Raw genomic sequence first — 13,758 nt, forward strand, 5'->3', positions numbered from 1 at the left:
GGACGACTGATCCCCCGTCTGAGCCTGGTTTCTCCCAAGTTTTTTTCTTCCTTATTTCTGTCATCTGATGAAGTTTATGATACCGGTATTTCTTTTCCCGAAAACAAAAAAAATACATAAACTAAAAAGATTATTTATTATAAAGACCAAACTAAAAACCTGTCCTTGATTTAAATTGTTTAAAAATGTCCATCACTTCCACGTTAACACAAACATAATTTGTTCACAAATAACTTCAAAAATGGGTTATTTTTATTTTGAGTGACCGTAGTAATCTCAAGTGATTTTATATAGTTCCCACCATGGTTCTCAATCTCTCTTCCGTTAGGTCCATGCCTTTCTGTGACAATAAACATCCATGTTAAACTGTCATTTTTCCGCACTCTGTCAAACCGCAGATTTCCAGTCTCTTTAGGCTATACTGCATTAGTTTATCGTGAGACTCTTTGTCAGGTGCAAGGATGATGATTTCATGTTAAATGTTCTCAGCTCTTTTAGTGCCAGACAGAACAGTGGCTATATGGTTTATCCAAATCTGCTCTCCTTTCACTATGTTGCATTCACATTATCTGATCTCTACCTATGGAATGATATTCCGGACATTATTCAAAAGGAATTGCAAATTGTATTTGCAATTGCGTTTTCGATTTGTGGACGCATAAAATGTGACATAATCCAAACGCAATTGCAAATCGCGCATTACCGTTTGCATTTTCGTTTAAGCGAACGCACACTGACTGCCAAATTTCAAATGAAAATGCAAAGTCCGTTTGCAACTGTGTTTCCCATGTCTTACGAGGTTTGTCTCCATTCCTATTTAAATAGTAATTTCAATTACCACGTCTGCTTTTTCACTTTCTCAGTGTCGCGTATGTAACCAGCCAAAACTCAAATGGAATCGCAATTCCCTTAGCGTTTGCATTTCCGATGCCTACACTGAAACCTGTCAATCAGTGTCGAGGGTGGGGTTATATGCTATGGGGCGTGTTTGTGTTGGGAAGTGACGTCACTCAGAGTCGACCACGTTTGGCGGGAAGTGACGTAACTCACAGTCGATCGCGTTTGGCGGTTTGGCGGGTTGGCGGGCCATGCGTTAAATGGTTGTACGTAAAAAATTTGATCAGAAGATCGGGCCTTTTTTATGTGCAATTTTCATTTAGACTTGTAATGGAGAAGTCAATCTCTCAGCTGCTGCGAGAGGCGGCCGCAGCTCTGGAACAATCAACATCAGTGTCTCCATCGAGTGCTCCTTCACCTGCGATGATACGCACAACTGACGTTCAGGGTGAGGATTCGTTATTTTATTTATATAATATTTAATGATCTAATGCGCATAATATATAGCCTACTTGACCAATAACCATATATCTTTCTCGGACCTGTAAAATGTGTCCGGTCGGGATTTTGAAGCTGGCTATAAAGGTCCCAAAATTGGCGTGCATATAGGCTACACGTTGTGTATTTGCTAGTAGCAAAAGTATTTCAAATTGCTACTGAACACCAGTTGTCATGTATTAATGTGTTCCTACCTGATTATTCTGTTATAATACATTTACAAATACAAATCCTGCTTTCTTCTTTCTATGGAGGGAACTGTGTAAATGAGACCACCAGACATGCTTTGCTTCTCGTAATCAGAAACATCAATAACTTAAATTCATGCCCAAACTCTGTTAAACAAAATTGATAATAATATAACCGAACACGTGTCTCATAAGAATGTTTGACAGCTGGGTTATTTAACATACATTGTTATTTTTGCAAAAATATTTACTGTGTTCAAAAATTAAAGTTATTTTCTTCCTTTAAAATGTTTCCAAGGTGCACGTAGTGAAGTGAGCAGGTTGTTTGCCCCATATGCACAATCACGAGTGGGTATACGGAAGAGGTCATGCAGTTCAGCTCTGCCAGCAAAGAAACCGAAGACGATAACATACACCCACAGATTTTTTTGCTTGCCTAAAAGAAGAGACTGTGAGATTCCAAACCCATCTGAGAAGCTGAAGCTGGAGAAAGCTGATCTGGGGGGGAAAAAAATTGTTTTCCCAGGTAACTTGTAACATTGTAGAATTACGTTTCTACGTAATCTATTTTCGTTTTCTAAACGTGTCTATTTTATTTTTTAAAAGACATGCTGTACACATTTTGCTTGCCTTTCAGATAAATATTGTCAGCCAGAGGATTTTACAGATTACCTCTATAAACAGTTTCCGAAGCTCAGAGATGCTGGAGGCTATGAACTTCTTAAGACTCGAGGTGCTACCCGCTCAAAGTCATTGGAGATAATCCCTTGTCCTGACGAAGGATACTCGGCAGAGTACTTGAGCAGCAGTGCCCTTGGCATAGGAGTTAGCATGATTTTCATCAGACCTCTTCAGAAAGATCTAAGCTTGGAGGTATGTAAACTGCATAAATAAAGCATTGAAAATGGCTGTTAAGATTTGCCATGTCTGACTTTTTTGTTTGTTTACATGGACAAGTACTCAGAGGGAAAATCAGGACAAGGGCCACAAGTACCTTGTTTGTACTGCCAAGTAAAAATTTATGTTGCTGAAATGCAGAAACATGTCGACCAATGTGAAATGTAAGTGATGCATGGAAAACTTTCTAAACAATAGAATGTTAAAAAATACTAAGTATAATAGAGTTTTTATTATTTTATAGAGTTCTACCTTCCTTTTTTCTACATTTATTTTGCATTTCCTTTTTTAACAAATCAGGTTGGAGGGAGGGGCATGCCAAATCCCCCAAAGCAGCAGCGAGGAATCACCTAGAGACAGCATTGAGGAATTAGCTAGAAGCAGCAACGAAGAAATAGCTAGCAGCAGCAGACAGCAAACCTTCAGCAGCAGCAATGAAGAAATAGCTAGCAGCAGCAGACAGCAAACTTTCAGCAGCAGCAACGAAGAAATAGCTAGCAGCAGCAGACAGCAAACCTTCAGCAGCAGCAACGAAGAAATAGCTAGCAGCAGCAGACAGCAAACCTTCAGCAGCAGCAACGAAGAAATAGCTAGCAGCAGCAGACAGCAAACCTTCAGCAGCAGCAACGAAGAAATAGCTAGCAGCAGCAGACAGCAAACCTTCAGCAGCAGCAATGAAGAAATACCTTGCAGCAGCAGACAGCAAACCTTCAGCAGCAGCAACGAAGAAATAGCTAGCAGCAGCAGACAGCAAACCTTCAGCAGCAGCAACGAAGAAATAGCTAGCAGCAGCAGACAGCAAACCTTCAGCAGCAGCAACATCAGACAGGAAATTGATCAAAGTAGAGAAGCGAGGGACAGTGACAATGAAGGTGATTTAGTTGATGTTTCCTGCAATCTGTACAACAATAAGGTTATTTTCTCTATATCAGAGCATAGCTAGAAAAAAACTCTCAAAATATGACAATGTCAAAGGTCTTGTGAATAGTGCCTACCAGGTTTTTATTAAATTGTATTTATTTTTTTGTTTTAAAATTTTGTTTTTTTTTCCTTTCTTCTCAGAGTGGAAAGTTGAGCCAAACTTGTTTCGGGCAGCACTTCAATACAGAAGGAGACTTTTGGAAAGGGCTGAAAGTTTATCTGCTGAAAGTCTAACTGCAGGACTGAACCTATGCAGCAGTACACAGGAAAGAGAAAGAGAAATGTTTACTTTCTATAAATCTCAACCTGGCAACTGGGCTCGTCCATTTTTCGTCATACTAAGGGGTAAAAATTAATAGTTTTCTTTAAATATGAACACATTTTATACAAGCAATCTGTATGGCAATATCACTGTATGTTTAATATTGTGGATACACTGCATAGATATTAATATTCTTTACGTTATCTCAGGCGATGCAGCAATTGGAGATGGTGTGAAACGCTACTTTCTATCCCAGGTTATTTCACGTGTGCAGTTTGGGTTTGCCCTAGATTTTGGTAAGTAATTGTAATCTAAAACATTACGTAATTAAAGGGATGGTTTAGCCAAAATGCACATTCTTTCAGTACTCTGTCTCTTTGATTTCAATTTATGACTGTTTCTATCATAAGAGAAAATTGATTGGTTTGGAGTAATTTCTAAAAGAATTGCTATTTTTTTGGATGCAATATCTATTTAAATGGAATTACACATGACAAAACTTATAAAAATGTGTTACCTTGGAACTTGTATTGAGCCTAAAAAAAAAAGTGTTATTTTTTCTCACTTTAGACAACTGTGGCAAAACTTTATTTTTCATCGGTCAAGAAGACCATTTGGTGCCATCAACCTCCCGAACTCTGCTGGATAGTGACCTGTTCCGCATTGTTGGACGCATGATTGGCCATTCATTCCTTAATGGTGGTCCCTTATTGACTGGACTTAGCCCTGCTATGTTTGGAATGATAACTGGACAAATGAACGAGACCATCATAATTGAACTGGAAGATTGCCCTGACACAGATGTAATTGACATTGTCCATCTGGTATGTACAACATAAAACCTACCTCTGATCATTGTTTTGTGCAAGTAAAAATGACTGAAAATGAAAATAATTGAACTAGATTTTTATATTTTTTACTAACATTGATTTTATTACAGCTTCAAAGACCAAATACACTTTCTGATGATGAGCGTGCAAAAGTGAATGACCTGGCTGTCAGTTGGGATCTGCCTCGGGTCACTGTGGAAAACAGACTGTGGCTAGCCCAAAGCCTTCTTCATCATGCTGTAAGTTTAACCTTTTTAAAACATATTTTTATTTTAAACCATTTTTGTAATTATTTATTAAAGACTGCAACAATTAAATACTTCAGGTCATTGGCCGGCGAGAGAAACAGATGCAGCAGTTGAAAAAAGGACTGAAGGATACTGGAGTTTTCCGCATGGTCAAAGAACGACCTTCTCTCATTGAAGTCCTATTCCCACGCTCATCTTCCCTGACAATTGATGCAGAGGTAATGTACCATCATGTGCCATTGACTATTTCCAAATAGATATTAAGATATACTTACACATCCTTCTATGTAATGATTATGCATAATCTACAGTTCCTTCTATTAACAAAGCATGGTTTAAACACTGGTCAAATGTTTTGGAATAATTACGATTAGTACGATTGGTCTCTTCTGTTCGCCACAGCTGCATTTATTTGATAAAAAATACAGTAAAAACTAATATTGTGAAATACTATTATAATTTAAGGCAAGGCAAGTTTATTTATTTAGCACATTTCATACACAATGGTAATTCAAAGTGCTTTACATAGAAAAATCAAAAGAAATAAGAATAATTAAAACAGTTAAGAATAAAGAAATTAAAATAATCAAAAGAAATCAGAACTTCTCTGTGACTTCACATTTTTTGATGCGGGTGTGTAAATGCGTTTTGCACCATATTCACTGCAGCAACTGTAGCAAAAATGTGAGCGTATGAGTTTCTTAATTTGTGATTTGTAGAATAGGATTTGTGCACCTGCAATGAAGAATTTGAGAAGGTGTAACTGTTGTGTTGTGTTTGTGGAAGAGAAAAAAAAGTATACAAGTTTGCAAATCTTAAATCATTTCTCTCTGTGACTTCAAATTTACTGATACACGTGTGTGGCTATTCTCTACAACTACAAATTCCACTGTCACAGGCGTTCAGAAGTTTTGCACCAAAAATACCTTCATAGCTAAGCTACTGCATCATTTTATTTTGTGATATTATACTAGATGATCCTGGAAAAAGTAATATGGCCAAACCCTGACAGTGATGATGAGGAGAATTTCAGTCTGGAAACATGCTGCAGAATCACATCCTATTTCCGGCAATACATTGAACAAGGTACACATTTTGATTCTGTATTTGTACACGTTTAATATTGCATTTTTAAGATGTAATTTGCTGGGTAGGGTTTGTGTGGTTATTTCATTGTAAGAAGACATGAAGATGTCTTATATGAAAATGTCATGTCAGTGTTAGTCACATTTATTCAATTAGCATTAGAGATGCACCGATTACAATTTTCTATGTCGATTCCGATTTTATTTATTTATAAAACACCATATACTTTTACCCAAACTGAATAATAAACAAGTTTAAATGGGTAAATTTTCTATAAATATTTTCTATAAAGTCTTCATTTTAATTTCTGACATAGATTACTCCAGTTCTTGTTAAAACACTAGACATGCAAATTCTGTGCATTTTGGGCAACACTTGTTGCGCAATGTTAATCATGCGCCGCCCGAGTGCATTTTGACCGGCATAAAATCGGCATATGTCAGACTGGATAGCTGGACAGACCAGACCGGTCATGGCCGATCACGTGAAAATCGGCCAATTCCGGTCACCAGCCGATCAATCGGTGCATCTCTAATTAGCATACAAACTAACACATTCTACATTAAAAAAACAGGTACACCACAAGAGCTGAAAAATCTTGTCGAGTTTTGGGTTGGCTGGACAAGCCTACCACAGGAACTGTATGTGGAAGTCTCACCTGACGTCAGAATGCCAACTGCCTCAACATGCAGGGAGACACTTAAAATCCCACTGCATTACAGTCATTATGATGAATTCACTGCTGATTTAAATGCAGCTGTGTCCAGCAACAGCTTTGGTTTTGGTTTAGTTTAAAATGTATTTCTTAAACCCTCATGTTGTCTTTGGGGTCATTAAAACCCTCATTAAAAAAACATTGCTGCCTTTCTCTCAGTTTCATGGAATTTAGTGACTTGTTACATTATTTGTCTAAACACAAAAAACCTGGGTTTGATTTAGTTCTGTATGTATACATTTTTATTTTTTTATTCCACTGTTGTTTGATGTGGGGTTTATTCATTTTATTGAAAAATTAATAAATCCCACATCAATCTAAACAAATTGACAAATGAAAGCCTGGGACTACACCACAAATGTAAAGTGGAACAAACATTCCCGCACCAGACTGATCTCATGAAATGGCGTATGTATGACACGCCAATTCGTATTTCCATTTTTGGCGTGCTATCAACACGCATAATCGCTTTTCAGCGTGTTTATCAACGCCTTTGACTTAACGTTATATTACTGTATTATGTATATATAAATATATGACCTACCCCAACCCCGTCCCTAAACCTACCCGTCACTGGGGTTAATACCATTTTATGAGTCTTCTCCTACCATCCTAGGAAAAGAAATATCGCTCCACAGATGTAGATATAGATTTTGCTTCGTTTCGCTCGGACATTTAACGGCGTACACATACACGCGGAATCACTCGGACATTTAATGGCGTAGACATACACGCAAAAGATTTCGGCGTGGACATACACGCGGATAGCACAAAATGCGTATAGATAACACGCCACTTGAATTGAAAGTGGCGTGTATGTTTACGCAAAGTCATGATGTCATGTTGCCCGCACACACATCCACAGGTTTAACTGCAACAGACAGCATTTTTATTGAATTTCGCAAATTCAGAACACTCATGAAGGGGTGAAACCTAGCACCGACACACACTTCTGTGAATGAAGACATTGTGCAAGCATATTTGGGTGAGTAGTTGATCTATCCAAATAAACGAGTTAGCTGTAGCACCGTTTCACAGTAAGCATCCACTGCTTCTGTAAGAAGAACATTAGGACTGGGTAAGGTATCCACCTCTGCAACAGTCAACTCTCTCTGCAGTAGTGCTTGTGGGACTGCAACTCCCTCCATTTCATTACTGCATGGTCCCTCCCAGTCTATTCCGAAGTCATCACTCGCCTTGCAACAAAAAAAAGCAAAAATTCCATTTTAAAAAATGACAAACATTACATCCCAAACTGTCATATCTACATATACCTGGTCTGGATCATCAGTAGTTTGAAATGTTGTCCACAACTGTAGAGGGGATTGGCTACCCGTGGTCCTTAATTTGTGGTTATTCCAAGCCTCCTGGAACAGATTAAGATGCCTTTGCAACTGAGGCAGGAAAATCCAGTGTAGTGCATATAGGTGCACCTCATTATCTGGATCCAGCAAACTCTCACTCTCCATTCCATAGAACAGGCAGTAAAACAGGTCTAAGACCTGTTCATAGACATCCCTCCATAACCTTTCAATCCTACAGAGACAACAGTACAACAATTTTATTGAAATTAAATCTATGTAACTTTTTTTTCCCACCCACACCAAGCACCTTTGATTGTGGACACTTCTTCCAGTTATGTGTGAGTTGCGGTTCTCTCCCCTATGTGCCACCATGAAGTGTGCCACTTCAATGTTCTCCAAGCCCTTGTCTGAGCGCACTCGAGAGGGGAGTCCAAACTTCTGAACTGCTCCAATAAAACTGTCAACAACAGTTGATGCCCGGTTGTTTGTCGCAGCACTTAGGTAAACGATTAAGCGGCTAAAGCCGTCAATGCCTCCATGAATGACGAACCTCCACCTAAATAAGAAATCAGATACATAAAATGAAACATTACGTTTTATGATCCCCTCTCTTACCACCTCTATCCTCCCATGTCAGGGTTTTTTCCTGCATTTAAATTATTAGGTGGCTATCCAAATGAAATTTCTTATCACTTGAGCAAATTCAGACATCCATTTTTAAAACATCCCCTTCCATGCTATTTTTCTTCCAATATTTGTATTGTTATATGTTTTACATTTACAAAACCAAACATTACAAAAGTTTGTACTGGATAGCATGGTGGGGATCTGTTTACTGGTGCTATCTGCTGGATGACAGAGCAAAAGTATTAAAACAATTTTTTTTTTAGCATAAGCAACCTTTATGGAAGTAATTTATGATTTACTTAACACTGAATATCTAATATGATTAAACTGAACTGAACTATATTAAAATATTTTGTCTGTACCAGTTAGGACTATATAAAAAATATGTGTTTCCTCTGCCTTGGGTAAGTGAGGGCCAACTTGTTTTACTTAATGATTGTATTGAAAATATTAAGGCAAAGAAGGCCAGGTGATTTTTCCTACAGCCAGAGGATGAAAACAGAAAATATTTTACAGAGGAAGACTGAAAGGTTTGTAAATCATAGATATCCAGGTTTTGAGCCTCTTGTTCTACTTAATTTGCTTTTGATGTAAGCACAAATTGTATTACGGTAGATTAAGACCACCCAAAATCATTTGTCACCCAGGAAAAACCCTGTTCAATGTTTCATAATTGCACAGATAGTATATTTGCCTAAGTTTAGACTCCCAATACCTTATTAGCTTGTGGTTTCCGTCTATATGCCACATTGCATTTGGTCCTGAGACAGAGTATTGACGGCGATGACGTGTGCATATTGCTAATGCTCTCAGCTGAGTTCCCAGTGGATCGACTCTTCGCACAGACTCGCGCACCCTTGAAGCTTAAAAGTAAAAAAAGAAATGCACAATATATTTCAATACATCAATTAAAACCTAATTAAATGTTTTGTTTTTAATTCTGTAATTTACTAGAAATTCACCACATTCTGGTATTTAAGCATTTAACCAATAAAACCCGAACCTTTAATATAAAACAGCCAAATTGCTGACTGCACACTGAATCAATGCTGAAGACAGCAGTGTGCTGAAACTTTTGCTTGCTTTTTAATTCACATGCAATTTGCACGATGCAACTTATAATACATTTTTTTGTTTTTTTTGCTAGACTTCAATTTGTACTGTATTCAGTGTGCGACCAGCAACCTTCTTGCTCGTATACACAAGTATTGAAGACAAAAGGTGTAAACTCAAAATATTATGAAATTGTTCTTACTCTGAATATGAAGACCTTGGGCCCGAAGATGACCATGTATAATCCTGTACCCAGCGTTTGGGTAATGTCTTTGTATTTCTGCCACAATGTTGTCTAATACATCATCAGTGACATCAGAGTACAAATCTCTAGCCCTATGGTATGGGGGGGAATATAAATATATTTATATTCGTTATTTATTTGTACATTCCACTTTTTCCTCTCTCACTAATACAAATGTATTAAAATTAAGTACCTTAATCCATGCTGTTCTAGTCTTCTACGTATAGTTCGCTCAGATACTCCAAGCAGGCGCGCAAGCTGGACACATGAGTAACCACATATCACGTAGTACTCGATCATCTCTTGTGGTATGTCCAGTAAAGGGCGTCCTGGTCCTTTAGTTGTCCTGTCCTTCACAAAAAGCCTGTAAGCTACTTCATTGAGGTTGGCGAAGACAACATTACTGATGTTGCTGTTGGTCAAGGCCACAAACTCATTTAATTTATCCAAAACTAAATGGCTTCTGAGTAAGAGGAAATCAGTAGAGGATGTACTATCTTCAACTTGCTGCGCGAGCATCATAAGGTCCTCCACAATTTCACCAACTACCTCCATTAAATAAATAAATAAATAAATAAATCGGAGTCCGTTCAGCGCATCACCTCTTGACCGTCGACTGTGAGTGACGTCACTTCCCAACACAAACACGCCCCATAGCATATAACCCCACCCTCGACACTGATTGACAGGTTTCAGTGTAGGCATCGGAAATGCAAACGCTAAGGGAATTGCGATTCCATTTGAGTTTTGGCTGGTTACATACGCGACACTGAGAAAGTGAAAAAGCAGACGTGGTAATTGAAATTACTATTTAAATAGGAATGGAGACAAACCTCGTAAGACATGGGAAACACAGTTGCAAACGGACTTTGCATTTTCATTTGAAATTTGGCAGTCAGTGTGCGTTCGCTTAAACGAAAATGCAAACGGTAATGCGCGATTTGCAATTGCGTTTGGATTATGTCACATTTTATGCGTCCACAAATCGAAAACGCAATTGCAAATACAATTTGCAATTCCTTTTGAATAATGTCCGGAATATCATTCCATAGGTAGAGATCAGATAATGTGAATGCAACATAGTGAAAGGAGAGCAGATTTGGATAAACCATATAGCCACTGTTCTGTCTGGCACTAAAAGAGCTGAGAACATTTAACATGAAATCATCATCCTTGCACCTGACAAAGAGTCTCACGATAAACTAATGCAGTATAGCCTAAAGAGACTGGAAATCTGCGGTTTGACAGAGTGCGGAAAAATGACAGTTTAACATGGATGTTTATTGTCACAGAAAGGCATGGACCTAACGGAAGAGAGATTGAGAACCATGGTGGGAACTATATAAAATCACTTGAGATTACTACGGTCACTCAAAATAAAAATAACCCATTTTTGAAGTTATTTGTGAACAAATTATGTTTGTGTTAACGTGGAAGTGATGGACATTTTTAAACAATTTAAATCAAGGACAGGTTTTTAGTTTGGTCTTTATAATAAATAATCTTTTTAGTTTATGTATTTTTTTTGTTTTCGGGAAAAGAAATACCGGTATCATAAACTTCATCAGATGACAGAAATAAGGAAGAAAAAAACTTGGGAGAAACCAGGCTCAGACGGGGGATCAGTCGTCCTCTGGCCAAAGCCTATCTGACATGGTGCGCATTCATAACTGCGTTAATCCATCCCTGGTGACAGTATATGGCATTTTCCTATGGTTTAAACAAAAATACCGCAGCAAAAACAACTGTACTAACTAATATCAATTTCAAACATTATTAAAGACAAGTAAACAGTAATAAAATAAGAGCAAATAAATTAGCAATAGCACAAATAAATAAAAACTGAACAAAGTTCAGGTACAGAAAGTATAATCAAATGTAAAATAAACACTGCACAGTTTTCTTTTTATAAATATAATATAGATTAATCCTTAATTGAAGATACAAAAATTATTCAGTCAACATCAGTGAGTGATTTTCTTTTTCTTTGTTCTTTGATTAACGTTAATAACAGACTGCAGAAGGTTTATTAAGCTGCTCTCACTTCAAGACCTAGTGCAGGATCCAATATACTGTTACTAGGGATGCACCTAATAAATATACTGGCCCTGAACCAAAAATTCCGGATGCACTTGAAAAAAACTTGAAAAACATGATACGTTTTCTTTCTCAACTGTTTATATTCACTTAAGACAAAATCGACTGATGGTCTCTTTAAAGGGACATTGTGTAGGAATTTCTCCCCTCTAGCGGTGAAATTGTATTTTGCATTCAAACGAATTGTGCTCTCCAGCGCCTTTTTCAAATGCGTGTTGCATCTACGGTAGCTGTTATGTACCAAAAAGCTATGACAGGATGTCTTCTAATTCATGAATTACTGACAGATAAATTAACACATTTCTCTATTAGTTTAAATCAATTGGATTAAATCTTTTCTCAGTGCTAGGCAGCAATGTGTATCGATAAATAATGTATCATCTCCCTTACGAGCATGCACTATGGGTGTGCCGCAGGGTTCTATATTAGGGCCCTTGTTGGTTTCCCTTTATATTAATGATTTTCCGTCTGTGTGTAGTGATGCTAAAATGGTAATGTATTCTGATGACACAGTGGTGTATATTCATGGTAAAACTGTTAAGGATGTTGCCCGAAAGCTTACTGAGGATATGAAAAAGATTTCCATTTGGTTAAAAGATTCTCATTTAACTTTGAATGTTGACAAAACGGTTTCTATGTTTTTCACAAACTGTCATAAGTTCTCATTATGTAAAACTGAACCAAAAATCATTATTGAGAGACAGGAAATGTTAAGGGTTCACCAAATTAAATATTTAGAAGTCATACTTGACCCAAATTTAAATTTTAAAAAACATATTAAAAAGATTACAAACACGCTAAAACTTAATATTGTCACGTATTTAGTTCTGTGTTTTGTCTTTGGGTTCATGTTTAGTGGTCATGTGTTAGTCTTGTGGGTTTGTTATGTTTCTTGGTTAATTGTTCCCTGAGTGTTAATAGTCTTTCCAGCTGTTTCTCATTAACCACACCCTCTCGTTATCATGTTAGCTTATTTAAGCCTGTGTTTCTTGTGTAGTCTTTGTGAGTGCTTAATGTTTGTTAGCTGGTTGTTCTGTCCTGACTTTGTTTCTTGTACCTGAGTTTACGTTTCTGTAGTTTGAGTTTGTATGTTTGATAAATGCTGCAAATGGATCCTATTCTCTTGTTCACTTCAACCGGCCTTGACAAATATAGCACATTTTAGATATATTAGGAACTCTTTGACCACAGAGGCATCCAATTTATATCTAAATGCGATGATAATTCCGCTCTTTCGATATTGCATAACGAGTTGGTCACAGGCATGTAAAACAGCATTAAGGCCTCTGGAATCATTGTATAAAAGCTCTCTTAAGGTTCATGACAAGAAATCTCGATTATTTCACCATTGTCATATTCTTAAAAAACATAGTATATTAGGTTTTGACAACATATTTATATATTCAAACATCTGTCTTTTGTTTAAGATAATAAATGGAATAAAGTTTATTTCACTCAGCTCAGAAATTACAACAAGAGTCACTCGGTCGATTGTTCGTGGCGAGTGTAGGATTCCTCAGTGTAAAACAGCCCTTGGCAGCTCAGCTTTCTCATGTGTGGCCATCAGACAATGGAATAAGTTGCCAACAGAATTGACCACATGTGTAAATTTTAATTTTTTTTCACATCGGGCCAAGAAATGGCTACTTTCAAAATAAACATGTTTACATAATGTATTGTAATTGATGTGTATGTGAGAGTCTATAATGTATTTTTAATATGTGTATTTATTGACATCAGCCTGCCCAGGGACTAAAGGTGGAAATTAGCACAAGTGCTGCAACCTGGTAAAATGCATCTCTCCTTTCTAAGGTTAATCTATATTTTGCATTGTCCCTGTCCAAAAAAAAAAAAAAAAAAAAAAAAAACTGTTTCCTTCGGGTGAACAGGTTTGTTATTTCAAACAAAATGCAATGAATTACTGACTGATTTGCCGGGGCAGTGACAATAA

At 37.2% G+C, this 13,758-nt stretch overlaps 2 protein-coding genes across 2 annotated transcripts; one reads left to right on the forward strand and one right to left on the reverse strand.

The window, feature by feature from the left end:
- The first annotated feature begins 1,024 nt into the window (after positions 1–1,024).
- On the forward strand, positions 1,025–6,635 carry LOC143715045 (uncharacterized). Its single transcript, XM_077206644.1, has 12 exons — positions 1,025–1,285; positions 1,822–2,049; positions 2,161–2,396; positions 2,481–2,584; positions 2,721–3,292; positions 3,483–3,686; positions 3,813–3,899; positions 4,174–4,427; positions 4,544–4,672; positions 4,759–4,899; positions 5,656–5,767; positions 6,342–6,635. Exons 1-12 carry the CDS (start codon positions 1,168–1,170, stop codon positions 6,560–6,562), a joined length of 2,406 nt encoding a protein of 801 aa, XP_077062759.1. The 5' UTR covers positions 1,025–1,167; the 3' UTR covers positions 6,563–6,635.
- On the reverse strand, positions 5,135–10,357 carry LOC143715048 (uncharacterized). Its single transcript, XM_077206649.1, has 6 exons — positions 9,904–10,357; positions 9,669–9,802; positions 9,129–9,276; positions 8,094–8,342; positions 7,757–8,018; positions 5,135–7,678 (listed from the first exon to the last, which is right to left on the reverse strand). Exons 1-6 carry the CDS (start codon positions 10,263–10,265, stop codon positions 7,481–7,483), a joined length of 1,353 nt encoding a protein of 450 aa, XP_077062764.1. The 5' UTR covers positions 10,266–10,357; the 3' UTR covers positions 5,135–7,480.
- Between the last annotated feature and the right edge of the window lie 3,401 nt (positions 10,358–13,758).

Source organism: Siphateles boraxobius, unplaced genomic scaffold (genome assembly GCF_051911475.1).
Source record: "Siphateles boraxobius isolate OS27281-9 unplaced genomic scaffold, OSU_SipBor_1 56, whole genome shotgun sequence".
Classification (NCBI taxonomy): Eukaryota; Metazoa; Chordata; class Actinopteri; order Cypriniformes; family Leuciscidae; genus Siphateles; species Siphateles boraxobius.

What these genes read in the sequence shown, in the direction of transcription:
- LOC143715045 (XM_077206644.1), top strand. Translation starts at nt 1,168, where the DNA reads ATGGAGAAGTCAATCTCTCAGCTGCTGCGAGAGGCGGCCGCAGCTCTG. An exon ending in CATGTCGACCAATGTGAAAT is followed by an intron (nt 2,585 to 2,720) that starts GTAAGTGATGCA and finishes TTAACAAATCAG; the next exon opens with GTTGGAGGGAGGGGCATGCC. An exon ending in GAGGGACAGTGACAATGAAG is followed by an intron (nt 3,293 to 3,482) that starts GTGATTTAGTTG and finishes CTTTCTTCTCAG; the next exon opens with AGTGGAAAGTTGAGCCAAAC.
- LOC143715048 (XM_077206649.1), bottom strand. Translation starts at nt 10,265, where the DNA reads ATGGAGGTAGTTGGTGAAATTGTGGAGGACCTTATGATGCTCGCGCAG. An exon ending in CTAGAACAGCATGGATTAAG is followed by an intron (nt 9,803 to 9,903) that starts GTACTTAATTTT and finishes CCCATACCATAG; the next exon opens with GGCTAGAGATTTGTACTCTG. An exon ending in CCAAGGTCTTCATATTCAGA is followed by an intron (nt 9,277 to 9,668) that starts GTAAGAACAATT and finishes TTTACTTTTAAG; the next exon opens with CTTCAAGGGTGCGCGAGTCT.